Raw genomic sequence first — 17365 nt, forward strand, 5'->3', positions numbered from 1 at the left:
CGGGCATGGTGGCTCACGCCTGTAATCCCAGCACTTTGGGAGGCTGAGACAGGCAGATCACCTGAGGTCAGGAGTTCGAGACCAGCCTGACCAACATGGAGAAACCCCATCTCTACTAAAAATACAAAATTAGACAGGCATGGTGGCACATGCCTGTAATCTCAGCTACTCGGGAGGCTGAGGCAGGAGAATCACTTGAACCTGGAAGGTGAAGGTTGCAGTGAGCAGAGATCATATCATTGCACTCCAGCCTGGGCTAACAAGAGCAAAACTCCGTCACCCCCGCCAAAAAAAAAAAAAAAAAAATGACCATTAGGCTATGTGTGTAAGGTGTATATGAAACACAAATGAATTTCATGTTTAGGCTTGGATCCCATCCCCAAGATAATTCATTATGCATATGCAAATATTCCAAAATCCATAAAAATCCAAAAATTGAAACATTTCTGGTCCAGAGCATTTTGGGTTAGGGATAGTCAGCCTGTATAAAATTGCCAGGGTTCTCCCAGAGCCTTGGAAGGGGCCAGGTAAATGAGGAATCCTGACGCTATAAGCTGTATTAGCTCCAGGGTAAACCTTTACTGTATTTGACCAACATTTGTTGACATTTTGCCATATGCCAAAACTCCTCCTAACCCTGCAGGTTTCAGTTCAGATGTCACCTCTTCCAGGAAGCCCTCCCTCCATAGATGGGTCAGGGGCTCCCTTTGCACCCACTGCCCTAACCCACTCTGATCTACCTTAATCACCCTGGGCTGTCACTGTCTGTGTGTGGTATGTGTGTTTGGGGTGGTGGGGAGCAGAGAATGAGGTTTGTATGTGACTGTCTGCTTCTGGAGGCTAGGGCCTGGTCCAATTCATCTCTGTGTCTCAGGGCCTGACATCAGGTACCTGACTAGTCACACTAATGTGGGGCCTAGCACTTTACAATTTCCCTCTGAGGTTATTATTATAACAATGGCTAACCCACATCACAGGCTTTTTACATGCTACACATGATGTTCAGTGTATAACATGGATTATCTTATTTTTCACTTTACCACCTCTCTGAGCCTCAGTTTCCTCATCAGTAAAATGGAAATAATATTGCCGACTTCCAAGGTTGCTCTGAGTATTAAGAATTCATATATAACCTGAGCATGGTGGCTCACACCTGTAATCCCAGCACTTTAGGAGGCCAAAGCGGGCGGATTGCATGAGCCCAGGAGTTTGAGACCGGCCTGGGCAACATGGGGAGACCCTGTCTCTACAAACAAACAAAAAAAAAACAAAAACAACAAACAAAACAAAAAAAGCCCAGGCCAGGTGTGGTGGCTCATGCCTGTAATCCCAGCACTTTGGGAGGCTGAGGTGGGCAGATCACCTGAGGTCAGGGGTTCAAGACCAGCCTGACCAACATAGAGAAACCCTGTCTCCACTAAAAATACAAAATTAGCCAGGCGTGGTGGTGCATGCCTGTAATCCCAGCTACGTGGGAGGCTAAGGCAGAAGAATCGCTTGAACCCGGGAGGCGGAGGTTGTGGTGAACAAAGATCGCACTATTGCACTCCAGCCTGGGCAACAAGAGCGAAACTCCATCGAAAAAAAAAAAAAGCCTGGCATGGGGTACGTAGTCCCAGCTACTCCAGAGTCTGAGGCAGGAGGATCAATTGAGCCCAGGAGGTTGAGGCTGCAGTGTGCCATGATGGTGCCACCGCACTCCAGCCTGGGTAACAGAGCGAGACCCTGTCTCAAAAAAAAAAAGAAAGAAAATAGCAGAGTGCTATATAAATGCCCTGGTGATGGCTGTGGTGGACCACTAGACACTACTTTCCTCCCCATTTCACAGATGAAAAATGAGCTCAGTAAGGGAAGCAGAAGAGCTGCCTTTAGAGCTGGAACTCTCCCCACACCATCACAGTGACAGTGATGCTGGAGCCAGTCACCTGGTGAGTCAGCACATCAGAGTGGCCCACCCCTCAGGAGGGCCCCACCCAGGCCGTTCCCGGCCCCCAGGAGCTCTGGCCCAGCTCCAGTGCAGGGGAGTCTGTGAGTCACCATTATCATTTCTGCCTCCCCAACTCAGGTGACCTTACTTGGATCACCTGTGTGTCCCCACCTTGAGGTGACAGCTGAGCCCTGGCGATGGGAGAGGATCCTGTGTCCTGGGTGCCTTCCTCCTGTCAGGAGACCTGTTTCCTGGTGCGTTACACCTCGGAGATGCCAGGCCTGCTTTCCTCCCTCGTTTCCTCCCCAACGTGCAAGAACAAATCACCAGCATCACCACACCTCTCAATGGCCCTGAGAACCTTCACAGACTGCTTTCACCTGTGCCATTGTCAATTTAAGAAGGCCCTTAATATGGCTGGGCGCTGTGGCTCATGCCTGTAATCCCAGCACTTTGGGAGGCTGAGGCGGGCAGATCACTTGAGGTCAAGAGTTCAAGAATAGCCTGGCCAACATGGTGAAACCCCACCTCTACTAAAAATACAAAAAAAAAAAAAAAATAGCTGGGGGTGATGGTGGACACCTGTAATCCCAGCTACTCAGGAGGCTGAGGCAGGAGAATCGCTTGAACCTGGGAGGTGGAGCTTGCAATGAGCCAAGATCACACCATTGCACTCCAGCCTAGGCGACAGAGAGAAACTCTTGTCTCAAAAAAAAAAAAAAAAAAAAAAAAGGCCCTTAATAAATACCTATTAAGTGAGCCCTCAGAATGCCCTAGAAAGTTTGTAATAGCATTACCTCCCATCCTACAGATGAGAAAATAGAGGCTTGGACCAACATCTAGCTGTAGCTTGAACCCAGGTCTTGATTCCTTATTTTCTAGGGAAAGGGGGAAGAAGAGAAGAAAGGAGGGGTGTTTTAAGTGGGAGAGGTCATAGAAATGGGGGATGCAAGCAGTGATACATGATGCCATTGTTGTAGAAAGAGCTTAAGAACCTCAGTTTTCCCATCTGTAAACCTGGGATAATAATCCCAAACTCTCAGGGATGCTGTGCGGATTACTGAGCATTATTTGGGTGACTCCTTCCCCCTTCTCAGCACCCCTCCCAGCCCCTTCCCCCAGACCTTTCCCTGGCATGAAGCGCCCCCTCCCCAACACCTGCAGTCTCTGCCAGCCCAGATCCCCCTCTTCAGACTCTAGAACCCTTCCTCTCTCGCTGAACTGGTGACTATAAAGCAGGTCTTCTTAAAGCGAGTGAGCCCCACCCTAGCAGGTTACAGGCTTGGGCTCGTTAATAATTCACAAGTGAACCGGCCCATCAACAAAGGGCCTTTGGAGGGCTGTGACAGTGACAGATCTTAAATATTCTCTGGCAAGGGCCCCTAAGGAAGGATCTATTCCTGCTCCTTGGGCAGGCATGGACTCTGCCCCCCACTAGCTCTGTGACCTTTGGCAAGTCACTGCCCCACTGTGGGGCAGTTTCCTCTTCCCAACAGATATAAAGGGGAGAGAAATTTGGGCCAAGAACTCAAGGGCCCTCCCTGCTCTGAGGGTCTCTATTCTAGGATCTGGGCTCTTCTACCCAAGTCTGGTCTGTAGGAGCTGCTGAGGGTAGATCTAAGGAAGGAGCCTGGGTTAGCACAAGGGACCAAGAACAGCTCTAACTGAAAAAAGGGGTCAGAGCTCTAATGAGGGGCTTCCAGCATTGATGGCACGCTTTCAGGGGTCAGAACTTGGGATGCAGAGCCAGGAAGATCTGGATGGACTCCTGGCCCCACTATGTCCTAGCTGGGCAGTCCTAAGCAATTCATCCGATTAGAGAATAGTTCAGAGAGCAGGTTTGAAAGCCAGGGCTTGCACCTGACACCCTGGGCCAGCACCTTCATTTCTGAAATGGGGATGATGATGGCACCAACCTCATTAGGTTGTCGCAAGGATTAAATGAGCTACATATCTTCAGGGCAGATGAGCTACCTGACACGCTGCTGGTGGGAATAGAAATTGGCTCCATCTGCCTGTAATCCCAGCACTTTGAGAGGCCAAGGCAGGAGGATTGCTTGAGGCCAGAAGTTGGAGACCAGCCTCGGCAAATAGTGAAACCCCCGTCTCTACAAAAAATAAAAACTGAGTTGGGCATGGTGGCACACAACCGTAGTCTGCTACTGTCTATTATCCACACAGCACCAGGCCCATCTGAGACTTAGGCCAGGTCACATCACAACTCTGTTCAAAGCCCTGCAAAGGCTCCCCATGTTCCTCAGTGCAAAAACTAGTCTGTCTATGACTCATGAGGCCCTGCACAGCCTGCATGCTCCCATCATCTCCCGACATCATTTCCCTTTATTCCCTCTCTTATTTCAGCCACACCGGCCTCCTTGCTCACCTCCAAATATGCCAGGCACATTCCCACCTCAGGCCCTTCGGACTTGCTATTCCCTCTGCCTGGAATCCTCTTCTCACACGATTCACTACTTCACCTTCTTCAGGTCTCAGCTCAAATATCACCTTCTCCATGAGGCCTTCCCTGACCATTCTGTGTAATATTTTTTGTTTGTTTTTGAGATGGAGTCTCACTCTGTCGCCCAGGCTGGAATGAGTGGTACAGTCTCGGCTCACTGCAACTTCCGCCTCCCGGGTTCAAGTGATTCTCCTGCCTCAGCCTCCCAAGTAGCTGAGACTACAGGTGCCCGCCACCACACCCGGCTAATTTTTGTATTTTTAGTAAAGACTGGATTTCACCATGTTGGCCAGGCTGGTCTTGAACTCCTGACCTCAGATGATCTGCCCGCCTCAGCCTCCCAAAGTGCTGAAATTACAGGCATGAGCCACCGTGCCCAGCCCCATTCTATTTAAAATTGAACCCCTGCCCCCATCCTCCCAGTTCTTCTGCCCTGCATTATTTTTCCACAGTGCTTGTTGTCATGTGACATCTTTTTATTTTGCTTATTCATTTATTCTCCCTCTCCCCATTAAACTAAGTTCCACAGGTAGGGTTTTTGTTTGTTTTGAGTGGGGTCTCACTATATCGCCCAGGCTGGTCTTTAACTCCTGGGCTCAAGTGATCCTCCTGAGTAGCTGAGACTCTAGGGACATGTGGCTGTGCCCAGCTTCAGGAATTTGTTTTTGCGTTACTGTTTTGTTCTCTAATTTGCCTAAAACAGTGCCTGGCTCAATAAAAAGACTTGCTGCCTAAACCAATTTGCTTGAATATGGAAAAATATGAAAAAAGCAGAACACAAAATTATCCACCTAATATTAAAAAGAAAACCCTGACATCTATGCATTTTAGGAAGCATGAAGAGGTACTGAAGCCATTTCTGGGGGAGGCAGTACAATATAGTGCTGGGAATAGGACATTTGACTCTGAATTTTGGCTTCTTCACTATAATCCAGGGCAACACTCTTCACCTCCTTGCGCCTAAGTTTCCTCCTCTATTAAAGTGGAGAAAGCAAGGCTTCCCTGGTCAGAGTCGTGTGGATTACAGATGATGCTGCATGTCACATGCTGGCTGTTGGGGAACAGTCAAAGGCAGGTCTCTTGCATTACAGATCACAGAGAAAGGGAAAGAGAACATTCTAGAGGCAGCAGGCAAGTTCAGAAGGTGTCCAGGGGAGAGGAGCTGGGGCTTGGAGGGAGCAGTGGCAAGCAAAGGAGGAGAGAAGGGGAGAAGGGTGACCACCCGAGTGCAGCGCTGTCGAGTGGAGATTTATCTTCTTTTTTTTTTTTTTTTTTGGAAACAGAGTCTTACTCTGTTGTCCAAGCTGAGTGTAATGGTACGATCTTGGCTCACTGCAACCTCCACCTCCCAGTTTCAAGTGATTCTCCCGCCTCAGCCTCCCAAGTAACTGGGATTACAGGCACGCACCACCAAGCGCAGCTAATTTTTGTATTTTTAGTAGCGACAAGGTTTCGCCATGTTGTCCAGGCTGGTCTTGAACTCCTGACCTCAAGTGATCCACCCACCTTGGCCTCCCAAACTGCTGGGATTACAGGTGTGAGCCACCGCACCTGGCCTGATTTATCCTCCTTTAAGTGGCCTGTCCTGTGCTCAGGGTCAGCCCTTTGGTACACCTTTCAATCACCCAGATGTAAAGCAATTGCCCACATACTCATTTACTTAGCAGTTTCTTTCAACCTGAGATTTAGCTACTGTATGTATCTGAGGAAGGATGTTTCTTAGTTTGAAATGAATTGAGCAGCTGCAGTGCTTCTTCTTGCAGAGTCTGGGGGCTGGTCAGAGCAGACCCTGTAAGAGGGAAGCTAAGGAGTAACACCTGAGGCTGCAGGAGGCAAAACAAATTTCACTCCCATGGGAAGAAAAGGAGCCAAAAGGAATGGAGTGTCTTAGCCCAGTTCCACGTGGATGGGGTCTCTGATGTCCCACCTAGTCCTAATGTAATTGTCCTTTTGGCAGGGGGTCATGGGGCAAAGGACCAGCCATTTATAGGGCAGGGGAAGGATTTTACTTGAAAGTGGTAGATTTCTGCACTTCTGATCACCTGGGAAAGACTGATCTATTATTTTATAGCCGATCTTAGCATAAGAAAGGAAGCCTTGGGAATCTTGGGCTAAGAGAAAAATTCCTCTTTTCTCCTGGGAAAGAAGATGTTGGAAGACACATTGGGCCCTCCCAGAAGTGGATGTTCTATAGGAAGTCTCCTTCCAGGATGGCTGAGGGGAGAGGGCCATAACATCATAAAATCATCTGTTCCTCGCTCCCTTCTTCCTAAGGTGTTTTTAAAAGTTATAGCCTGGCCAGGCATGGTGGCTCATGCCTATAATCCCAGCACTTTGGGATGCTGAGATGGGAGGATCACTTCAGGCCAGGAGTTCAAGACCAGACTGGGCAACATGGTGAAACCCCATCTCTACCAAAATAAATTAATAAATAAATAGATAAGTTATAGCCTGGCCTCAGTCGAGCTGCTGGGGAATTAAGGGAAGGGTCTCTCCCACCCGTGGCATGGGGTGATTGCTATAGAGTGACAGTTTGCATCCCCCAACATTCATATGTGGAAATCCTTATGTCTAAGGTGATGGTATTAGGAGGTGGGCCCTTTGGGAGGTGATTAGGCCATGGGTGCAGAATGGGATTGGTGCCCTTATAAAAGAAGTTCAAGAGAGACTCCTTGCCCCTTCCTCCATGTGAAGACACAGCAAGAAGTCACCATCTGTAAGCCAGAAAGCAGGCCCTCATCAGATACTGAATCTGCCTTGATCTTGGACTTCCCATCCTCCCGAACTGTGAGAAAACATTTCTGTTGTTTATAAGCTACCCAGTTTATGCTATTTCATTATAGCAACCTGAATGGGAATGAATTAAGAAAGGTGATCTAGCAAAGTGCCTCAGCGACCATTCCCCCACCAGGCCAGGGTGGTGGTGGCAGTCAGGGAGAGAAGGGCTGTGTTCAGCAAGGCCACAACACAGGAGAGTGGTGGGTGGCACAGGCCCCCAGAGGGGCCATGAGGGACCTTTCAGTTTTCAGATCTCAGAGCATGAAAAACAGCAGGGGGACTCAGAGGAATGGGCAGGGTGCTCCAAATATATCGTAATTTGGGTATGTCATGAAACTACAGCTTTAAGGCCTGCTCAGTGGTCACATTTGCTAAATGCTGCCCTCCTGCCGCATCACGCCCCCTTTCTCCTCCCCTCCTCTCCAGCCCATTGGCTGAGTGAGGAGCCTCTTCTTTTTTTTTTTTTTTTTTTTTTTTTTTTTTTTTTTTTTTGAGAAGGAGTCTTGCTCTGTCACCCAGGCTGGAGTGCAGTGGCGCGATCTCGGCTCACTGCAGGCTCCGCCCCCTGGGGTTCACGCCATTCTCCTGCCTCAGCCTCTCCGCGTAGCTGGGACTACAGGCGCCCGCCACCTCGCCCGGCTAATTTTTTGTATTTTTAATAGAGACGGGGTTTCACCGTGTTAGCCAGGATGGTCTCGATTTCCTGACCTCGTGATCTGCCCGCCTCGGCCTCCCGAAGTGCTGGGATTACAGGCCACCGCCCCTGGCTGTGAGGAACCTCTTCTTACTTGACCCCACTTCTCAGGGAACAGTGATTGGTTGAAGGAAGCGCCAGTTAGATTAGTCTCCTGAGCTTTTTCAGACTAAAGCTGGTGAAGCCCTTCCTCTTATAATCATCACTCGTGCTGGTATAGCAGCGTGCCAGGCAGTGCTTTACATAAACTAACTCATCCGATCCTCACAACAATCCTGGGAGGTGAGTCCTAATGTTACCCCCATTTTACAGATGAGGAAACTGAGGCACGAGAAGCTAAACAGCCTGTCCAAAGTCATACTGCTAGAAAGTCTCAGAGTCAGGCTTCAAAACCAGCCTAAGGCTGGGTGCGGTGGCTCATGCCTGTAATTACAACACTTTGGGAGGCAGAGGCGGGTGGATCACTTGAGGTCAGGAGTTTGAGACCAGCCTGGCCAACATGGTGAAACCCCGTCTCTACTAAAAATACAAAATTAGCCGGGCGTGGTGGCACATGACTGTAATCCCAGCTACTCGGGAGGCTGAGGCAGGAGAACCTGGAAGGTGGAGGTTGCAGTGAGCCGAGATCGCACCACTGCATCCCAGCCTGGGCGACAAGAGTGAAACTCTGTCTCACAAAAAATAAACCGCCCCCCCCACCCCCGGCCCACACACACACCAAAAAAACAAAACCAGCTTATGTGGCCCCAGAGTACTTCTCACTGCTTTGATTTACCCTCCCAGGACTTGAGCTTGGAAGCTGCTGACAGCCATGTCTTGCACTGAGTGGAGAAGCAGGTGAGCGTTAGGAGAGAATGGAGCTGGCCACAGACAGAAACTGTGTTGAGAGGCAGAAATTTTCAGGAAAAGACAAAGCAACTCAACCTCAGGTCACAGATTTGAAGATGTTACAGGAAATGTGGCGTGCTCGCAGAACTGAAGTTGCAACCCAAATCTATTTCTCAATGACCCCCAAAGGGACCTAAATGTTCCAAGTTTGAACCCCTCCATAACTGATAGGGGGACAAAGGTTGCTTGAATGTCTTTCAAGTTCTTGTCACCAGGGATTGAGGATCTGAGGGACCACAATGTGCCTCTCATGCTAGAGCCCTCTCCTACCCCTTACAGTCACCTTCAGCAACAGGGGGCAGAATAGAGTCCTGGGATTAACAGCTTCAACACACACACACACACACACACACACACACACACACACACACAGAAGAAAGAAATTTTAAATCACAAGTCTGGGAATCACAAATGCTTCAACTTGCAGGATCTGAGAATCACAGAGGTCAAAACTCAGCACTGGCCTCAAGTCCAAATTGATTCCCAAGGAAGAGACCTCAAAGCCACCCAAGGATTCCTGCCACCAAATTAGAAACTCCCAACCTAGAAGCATCTGAGAGCTCCTCCAGCTCAGGCTCAAACCAAGAGCAGGAATTCTGACTACAGCAGTCCTAACAGGCCTCCAGCCTCCTTGGCTGGGCCTCTCCATTCTTGAGGAGGCCCCTCCCTCCCACAGCAGATCTGCCACTCAATTACTCTCTCCAAAGCAATCTGCCGGTCTACACATCCCCTTTTATTTTTGGTGCTGTCCCCTACCGCGAGTGGGGACTATGGTATGGCTAAGAAGGGCCTGATTTGTAGGCTGAGCAGGGGGCGGTCCCCATTGTAAGATGCATGGGTGTCAGGAACAGTCCCCTTTCCTTTTCCCAGCTACCCAATCCTGGTGCCTGGAATCCCGCCATTGACTCTCAAGCCTTTCAGAATCCCCTCTGCTCAATGCAAATACCCTGGAAGGAAGATTACCTCATACCAGTACCGAGAAGGAAGTGAACACCGAATATGCCCCAGTGACTGTTAGGTCCTTTACAAATGACTTCAATAGATCTTCCCACAGCTCAGAGAGTAGCTGTTATTTTACAGCTGAGGAAACTGAGGCTCACACAGATCAAACAATGAATCAATGTCAAAGACCCAGTAACTAAGTGGCAGAGCAGGGGTTGAGCACCCCTCCACATCCCCATCCCCCATGCCAAGCTCTTTGCCCTTGGCTATGCTGTGGGACACAGGGTGGTGTGGTGGGCGAGGGGTGAGGGTGGAGAGGTCACAGGTCCTGAGCTGGGAGAATGGAGACCCAGGTTTGAGCCTCGGGTGTGAGACCTTGTGTGGGCAACTGAGAGTAAAGAATTCTCTGGGTATTTGTGCCCAGCAAGTTCCAGCTGAAGTACAAAGGCACATGTGTGCAGGCTCACAATGCACTTCCTCACACAGGCCCACTGGGGGATGCAGAGGCCTCTGCTTGACCAGAGGCCACCCCTACACCTTCTCCTCAGCCTGCCCATTCACTGCTTCTCATTTCTTCCTTCTTAGCGTCTATCTCCCATTCCCTCCATTCTCCTAACCCATACCCAAGCATCTCTCTCCTGGACCACCATGCCAGCCTCCCCTCTGCTCTCCCTGCACACTGAGAGGTGCGTAACATACACACACGGGAGACCCCGAAGGCTCCCTGGTACCCACAGGACGATGCACAACTGGATTCTCCCAGGCAGGGCAGGTCCTGGAAGGCAAGAAAGCCATGTGGCGAAAGGATCTCGTCTCCGCAGAAATCATCCCATGTCCTGATCAAAACTGAAATGCACTCTGAGCCCCATTATGTGCTGTGCTCTGGGAACATGGGGACAAATGAGCCCTGTCCCCTTTCCATAAGTAGTGGAGAAACAGAAAAAGAGGAGGTGACAGTGATCCAGCATTGAAATGGTCTGTCCACAAAAATCCTTTCTCCGTAGGACGGCATGGTCAGCTTTAAATAAGTAAATGCCCTGCTAAAGCCCTCCAGTGGCTTCCCACCACACACTGAAACCTAAATTCCTGGTCCTGTTTGTTCTGGCCAGCCTGCTTCCTGGGTCTCAGTGATCTTCCATCACTCTCCCTCCTTTCTTCTCAGACACAGCTCAGGCTTTGATGTGAGCTATCCTGCCTGCAATGCTTCAGCACTGCCAATTTTACTGGGCATAACATTGCCTTATTGTACACCTTGCCCAGCATCTATTTCTGATGTTTACTTGTTTGTGTACTTGTTTATGTCTCTCTTACTAGAACCTGGTCGCCAAGAGCAGGACCTGTATGTCTGAAGTAACACCATACCTGCAGTGCCTAGTACAGTGCTGGCCCAGCACACAAGTGCTCAACAATGTGTGCTGAAAGGCTGAATGAGAGTCACCAAAGGGTGGTGGAGAGCCATGGAAGGGTTTTATTTTCTTTAATGTTTTTTTCCCTTATTTATATAGAGATAGGGTCTTGCTGTGTGGCCCAGGCTGCTCTCAAACTCCTGGGCTCAAGCGATCCTCCCGCTGGGATTACAGGCATGAGCCACCACGCCTGGCCCATGGAAGGGTTTTAAAGTAGAAAATGGCTTGGTCTGGTTTGTGCTTTAGAAAGGATGTGTGGAAAGGGAGAGACAGGAGGAGCTGGGGAAGGGGGCCTGATGCAATAGTCCAATGAGAATAAACAGCTTTGAGAGACATTGGGAGGTAAAATCAAGAGGACTTGTAGACGGGGGTGGGAGTAAGGTAGGGAGGTGTCAGGGATGACTTCCAGGTTTCGGGCTTGGGCAACTGGGTGGATGACCATTCACTGACCCGGGGACACCAGAGGAGGAACAAGTTTGGGGCTTGCCGAGTTTGAGGTGTTCATAGGACAGTCAGATGGAGGTGCTGGGGGGACAGTTGGACTGCACGCTCTCTGGCACAGCAGGGTGAACTTTAAAGATGTAAATATGAAGGGGAGGGCTGAACCTCAGAAGAGAGGTCAGGGCTGTCGTCCCCTCTCACAGGAACACAACTGGGGCGCACTAACTTATCCCGGAGGTAGGGTCAGCTAGGGAGGTGGCTGACACACCCTGGAGGGCTCGCCTTGGAGGAGCTGGGGTGCACATAATTCACCCTGGACTGGGCCTGGAACTGGAACCCAGGACTTCCCCCACCTGCTCCTCGGATGTGGACAACCCCTCAGGGACACAGCGCCCTGGCGTCATCTGTCCTGGCACACAGCGTGCCCATACTTGGCTCATGCAGACCTGAGGAGAACCAGGTGAGAGGATGGAGGGTTGAGCGCAGACGCCGCTGCCCAAACCTGACCGCCAGCCCCGCCTGAGTTCCTGCTCACCGAGCTGCCTTCGCAGGTGGCCCGCGTCTTGCGACACTGAGCGGCGCTCAGGTGGGACCGCGTCTACCCTCCCCAGTTCCCGCCCTGCTGGGGGCGAGGACAGAGAGCAGGGGGCGCGCGGCGCTGCCCCTCCCGGGCCTTCGGCCGACCCCCACGCCCAGCAGCCACACACCCTTTCCCCAGCTGTGCCCCTCAGCTGTTTCCCCGACGTCGGCTGGGTCCTCCGGGGGCCCCTTGGTCCCGTCCGCGCCTTCCGCCGAGTCCCCACCCCTGCCTGGTACCTGCAGTTGCTTTTCCGCGAGGCCGCCTCCTTCCATGTGGTCAGAAAGGACATGGGCGCGGGCCGGGCTCGGAAGGGGCCGCGGGCGGCCCCTCGCGGCGGCGGCGGCGGCGGCCGTGGCGGCTAGAGTGGCAGCACCTGGACGGGGCGGGGAGGGCGGGACACGTGGCTCCTCCCCGCCCTGGACCTGCGCCTCCCTGCCCGAAAGTAGAAGGGCTTAGGTGTTCCTGGAGCGGGCCTGAGGTCCCTGGGCAAGCCCACTCCCACCCAGGACCAGAAAGGACCCCGAACACTCCGAAACCTCTCATTGGGCACCGGGAGAAACGGAGCTCCAGGCTTTGTCCAAGGTCACAAGGGGGCCAGCGGCCGGTCTCCCACTCGGTCCAGAGCCTAGCCTCCAAACTGACGGGCCACACTATGGCCTTACCAGGGTCCCTGCGGGACATAGCAGCACCACCAACCCTGTTCCCTCCTCCCTACATACAGAGCCAGCTTTGCTAGGGCCTCGCCTGAATGGGGTCAGAAGCTCGGAACTGAGTCAAATGCTGGGCACAGAGCACCAGCAGCAGGGGTCTGATAGGCAGGGAAGTGGAGAGCAGCTGTCTGGGCCTGAGGGTGGAGGCTGCAGGTCAGGCCAGGCCAGGCCCTGGAGTGACCCACTTCACCGACTTCTGAGTCCAGTCCCCCGTGGCAGGTCGGGGGACAGAGGAGAATGAGCCACAGCCCCATCTCCAGTGTAAACTTTCTTTGAAGCCCCATATTTCATCTTAGGCCGCGTACATTTTTGTTTTTATTTTAAATTACCACCACCAAGCAGAATCAGCTCTGGAGCAAGGGGATCCCCTGGCGTGCAGTCCAGGGGCTTTTATGGGAGGCCCAACTAAAGACAAGGAGCAGGGGAGCACCGCGAGGACGCATTTGAGAAGGCCTGCTCCAGCTCCAGTGTGAAGAATGGATTCAGGGACCCCTGGAGACTTAGCTCATCAGAGAAGGTGGGGGTTGAACACAGGGCAGGGGCAGGGTGGCTAAGGCCCATTTTTGTTTCCTTTTGGGCTGGGTCTGTATCCTAGGTACTTGTGCAATACAAATTTTGTGTCCAGTAAGTGGTGACTGGTTCTCACATGTCAGGTGTTCTCTCATGTGTCAAGCCCTGAGCCAGGCAGTTTACACCAATTCTTATTTATCTACATCTTGTTACGTACTCATCCCCATTTTACAGTTGATGAAACAGGTTCTGAGGGGTGAACGACCTTTCCTGAAACCAAGTTGTGAAGTCAGGTCTTACACAGGCTTCTCTGCCCAATCTGGTGCTTTCCTCCCACCCTGCCTATGGACCATGGGTGGGCTTAGCACAGAGTGGGAGGCCCTGGGCAAAGCTGCCCAGAGGGCAGAGGCTCTAAGGACCATCTGGGCAATTTCTCTCACTCTTCCCTGGTAGGCAGCAGAGAATATATGACCTTTCACTCTTTCACTCATATCATGGTCTTTGCAGATCAACAAGGGCCTGGGAATACTGCTCATCTGATCACAAAGCTAGAGCTTCTAAATCTGGAAAATCCAGTTACAGTATGCCCAGGGACCCAAACCCCTTAGTCCAGAGCCTTGTCCAGCTTGGCCAGCACTGGGCACTTAGATAGCCAACTTTCTCCTGGGTTCACAGGCAAGAAGAGCCACAAGACCTCAGAATCCTGACCTTCTATGGGCCCAGAGCCCAGTTTACTAAGAGGATTAATCTCACCGAGCCTGTCAGCCCACAGCCAGCACCACTTCCTCCAGGAAGCCATCCAGGATCTCCCCGTCGGAGCGGTCTCTCCATTTGCAGAGGATATATTTTAATCTGTCTCTCTCACAGCATTTAGCATTACATATTTTAAAATCCTTGTATACGTTATTTACAATGGTATTTCAGATTTCTCTCTGAAGGTACAGATAGTATCTCATGTGTCTTCTACAGAGCCCAGCACTATTGCTATACATAGTAGGTACTCAATGGTGAGTAAATAAAGAAGGAGCTAATATCTATCAAGCTTCTACCCAGTGGCAGGCACTACACGGAGAGCCTTTACATATCTACCTCTAATCTAGACAACTGTTTTAAGAATATTTGGGTCAGAAGTTTAGAAATGTTCCTAAGATCAAATCAGGAGCTGGGATTCAATCCCGGGGTTCTTAAACTTCAAGGCTTCTTATTCTTCCTCATCTGTTTAGAATTATGTTACTTGGGCACTATTTTAAACTTTTCACATGTGCCAACTCATTTAATCCTCAAAATAATCCTAACATGTATGCTCTTTTACAATCCCAATTTTATAGTTGAAAAAGTGAGGCAGGTAGGAATTAATTTGCTCAAACTAGTTAAGTGGCAGAGCTAGGACTCAACACACACAGCCCGACTTGAGAATGTGCATCTTAACCCCAGCCCTAGTTTTTCTGCCACGCAAGCTATTAGATGCACAAAGCATTTACGAGCCACTTTTTCAAGCTTATTTTGAATCATGTAATAAACCCAAGGTAGAATAGGTTTTATTCTTCCCATCCTCCCTTCCACTGGAGCCACACTGCTTAGGTTAGCATCTTGGCCCCACCACTAGGTATCTGCACAACCAGGCAAGTTACTCAACCTCTTTGTGTCGTTTTCTTATCAGTAAAATGAGGATAACAGCACCTATTACAAGGGTTGTTGTAAGGATTAAGTTAATGCAAGCAAAACAGAACAGTGCTGGACACACAGTGTGTTTTACCTGCACCTCCTATAGTGATAGTTTTATCCAGAATCAGAGGGCAATGAAGTGTTCTATATAAATGAACTTTCAAGATAACTGAAGTTTATCCCCTTTATTCAGATTCACATTTTCCGAAAATGTATTGTTACCTCTTCTTTTTAAACATGGGCATGGCAGCTTTTAGTGAATATCTGCCATGTAACAGAAACCATGACTTTGTATCCATCATCTTTTTTTTCAGAGTGTCTCACTCTGTTGCTCAGTCTGGAGTGCAGTGGTGTGATCACAGCTCACTGCAGCCTCGAACTCCTGGCTTCAAGTGATCCTCCCACCTCAGTCTCCTGAGTAGCTAGGACTTCAGGTGCATGCCACCATGCCTGGCTAATTTTTTATTTTTTATTTTTTTTGGTAGAGACAGAGTGTTGATATGCTGTCGAGACTGGTCTGGAACTCCTGGAATCAAGCAATCCTCCTGCCTGGGCCTCCCAAAATTCTGGGATTACAGGCATGAGCCACCACACCCAACCTGTATCTATCATTTTTAATCCTGGCAACAACCCTGTAAGGGAACTGTTATCTCTGAGGACCACAGAGGTTAACAGATTTACCCAAAAACACACAGCTAGGAAATGGTAAGACCAGAATTTAGGCCCATGTTTATAAAACTCCAAGGTCTGGATTCCCTCTACAAGGCCAGGAACCTGCTCAGGAAGCTGAGATGCATCAGGGTTTTCTTTTGCTTGTGTGTGGTTAAGGCAGCATGCTACAAGGGAGCAAGTGTGGAGGGCTCCTAACCTGCTTCTACGCGTTCTAGGTCCAGGGTTTTGATTCAAGTAAGTACAGCCTCTACCAGGTCTCTATATGTCACAGTGCCTAGAAGGATCTTTAACTCATGTAGAGGCCCACAATCTGGAGGAGAACAAATCAGGGTTGTCTCAGTCCTGACAAGTCCAATCATCATTAAAAGGCCCATAGGCTGAGCAAGTAGTTCAGTTCAGTCTCTCCTGTGTGTCTTATAGAGCCTTGGAGGGGTGTGGGGTCTCCACTGTGCTCGATGAGGGCCTAGGTTGCTGAGTCTTGCACACCTGCTCTTAAGGGCAGTCCTTAGAGCGTTAAGTAGCCACAAAGAGCAAAAGGCAGTCCAGTGTGGTAGAAGAATAAGTCTCACAGCTGAGGCACCTGGGCTGGAAACTGGCTTGTCCAGCTGTGAACCTTTCCTAGGGTGGGGTTTCTTGGCCAAATCGCTTCCATCTCTCTGTATCTCATGTTTTCTATTTAAGTGTCATGAGGAATAAATTATACATATATTAAGAACCTTAGTGCCAGGCTCAGAGAAGGTCCCCAGAAAATGTCAGCTTTTTCCCATTTCTTTTCCTTCCCACAAACTAACTCAATCCTTTCAAGTTCTGACTCCAGAGGAAACAGGAGAGGCTGTAACTAAGCCCTTAGGTCTCGGGCAGCTGCACACATTCTATACACTTAGTGCAGTGGCGAAGGAAAAATGGGTGGGGTCTTTCTGTAGATTCCCCCCCTCCCATGAGATAATCTTTTATATCATTCACCTGGATACATAACATTAGGACTTACATTCCTTTGGAGAGATTTTAAAAAATAAATGGCTTTCAAACATTTTATCTTGTGACCCAGTACATATTCAATAACGAATTCTATTTAATGATTTTTAAAATGATGCTTATTAACATACTGAAAAATTTGCATATAATGGATCAAAGCAAAGATACGCAAAGTCACCCCAAAGAGGCATTATAGTTACCTGACCAGCCAAACCAGACTTTAACCTGATTAAAGATATTAATCTGAAAAATGTGTCCATGAGAGGGGCCCAGGCATCCCTGGCTGCAAAGATCAAGCAGCACCTCAGAGGGAGGAGGTATCCAACCACCAGCAAGGGAGGAGTCATGTTCAACCAATTGTGGGCACTCCAAGCCCTGTGACAACTTTTTTTTTTTACTGGAAAGTGACATTCTGGTCTTTCTATCAGTCCCTGTGAAATTTCTTAATAGAGATCTGTCTCTGTTTTATTGATGAAAATCAGGTTTCTAAACTTGAAGGTCAGACCTTGGACCAGGCTTAATTCACCCAAGTAATGAATGCTACTTAAATGAGGCCTCCTAGGAGACTGCTGGCCTTTTCCAGTGAACACAGCCCTAACATCAAATGATGCAGACTTGTGAGAGCTGTGCTTTTAACAAAAAATTCCAACAGTCACCATGTATATTTTTAGTAATGCTAGTAAGGAACAGAATACTATCTTCTGGGGACACCTCCTCTG

General features: G+C 49.7%; 1 protein-coding gene across 1 annotated transcript in view; it reads right to left on the minus strand.

Moving 5' to 3' along the window:
- TTC39A (tetratricopeptide repeat domain 39A) overlaps nucleotides 1-12479 on the minus strand; it is a 59487-nt gene extending 47008 nt beyond the window's left edge. Inside the window, exon 1 of the mRNA XM_030823890.1 lies at nucleotides 12351-12479. Coding sequence (XP_030679750.1) covers nucleotides 12351-12403 — 53 coding nt within the window. The 5' untranslated portion in view covers nucleotides 12404-12479. The remainder of the gene's footprint in view (nucleotides 1-12350) is intronic.
- Nucleotides 12480-17365: the final 4886 nt, after the last annotated feature.

This window comes from Nomascus leucogenys, chromosome 12 (genome assembly GCF_006542625.1).
Source record: "Nomascus leucogenys isolate Asia chromosome 12, Asia_NLE_v1, whole genome shotgun sequence".
In the NCBI taxonomy this organism is placed as follows: domain Eukaryota; kingdom Metazoa; phylum Chordata; class Mammalia; order Primates; family Hylobatidae; genus Nomascus; species Nomascus leucogenys.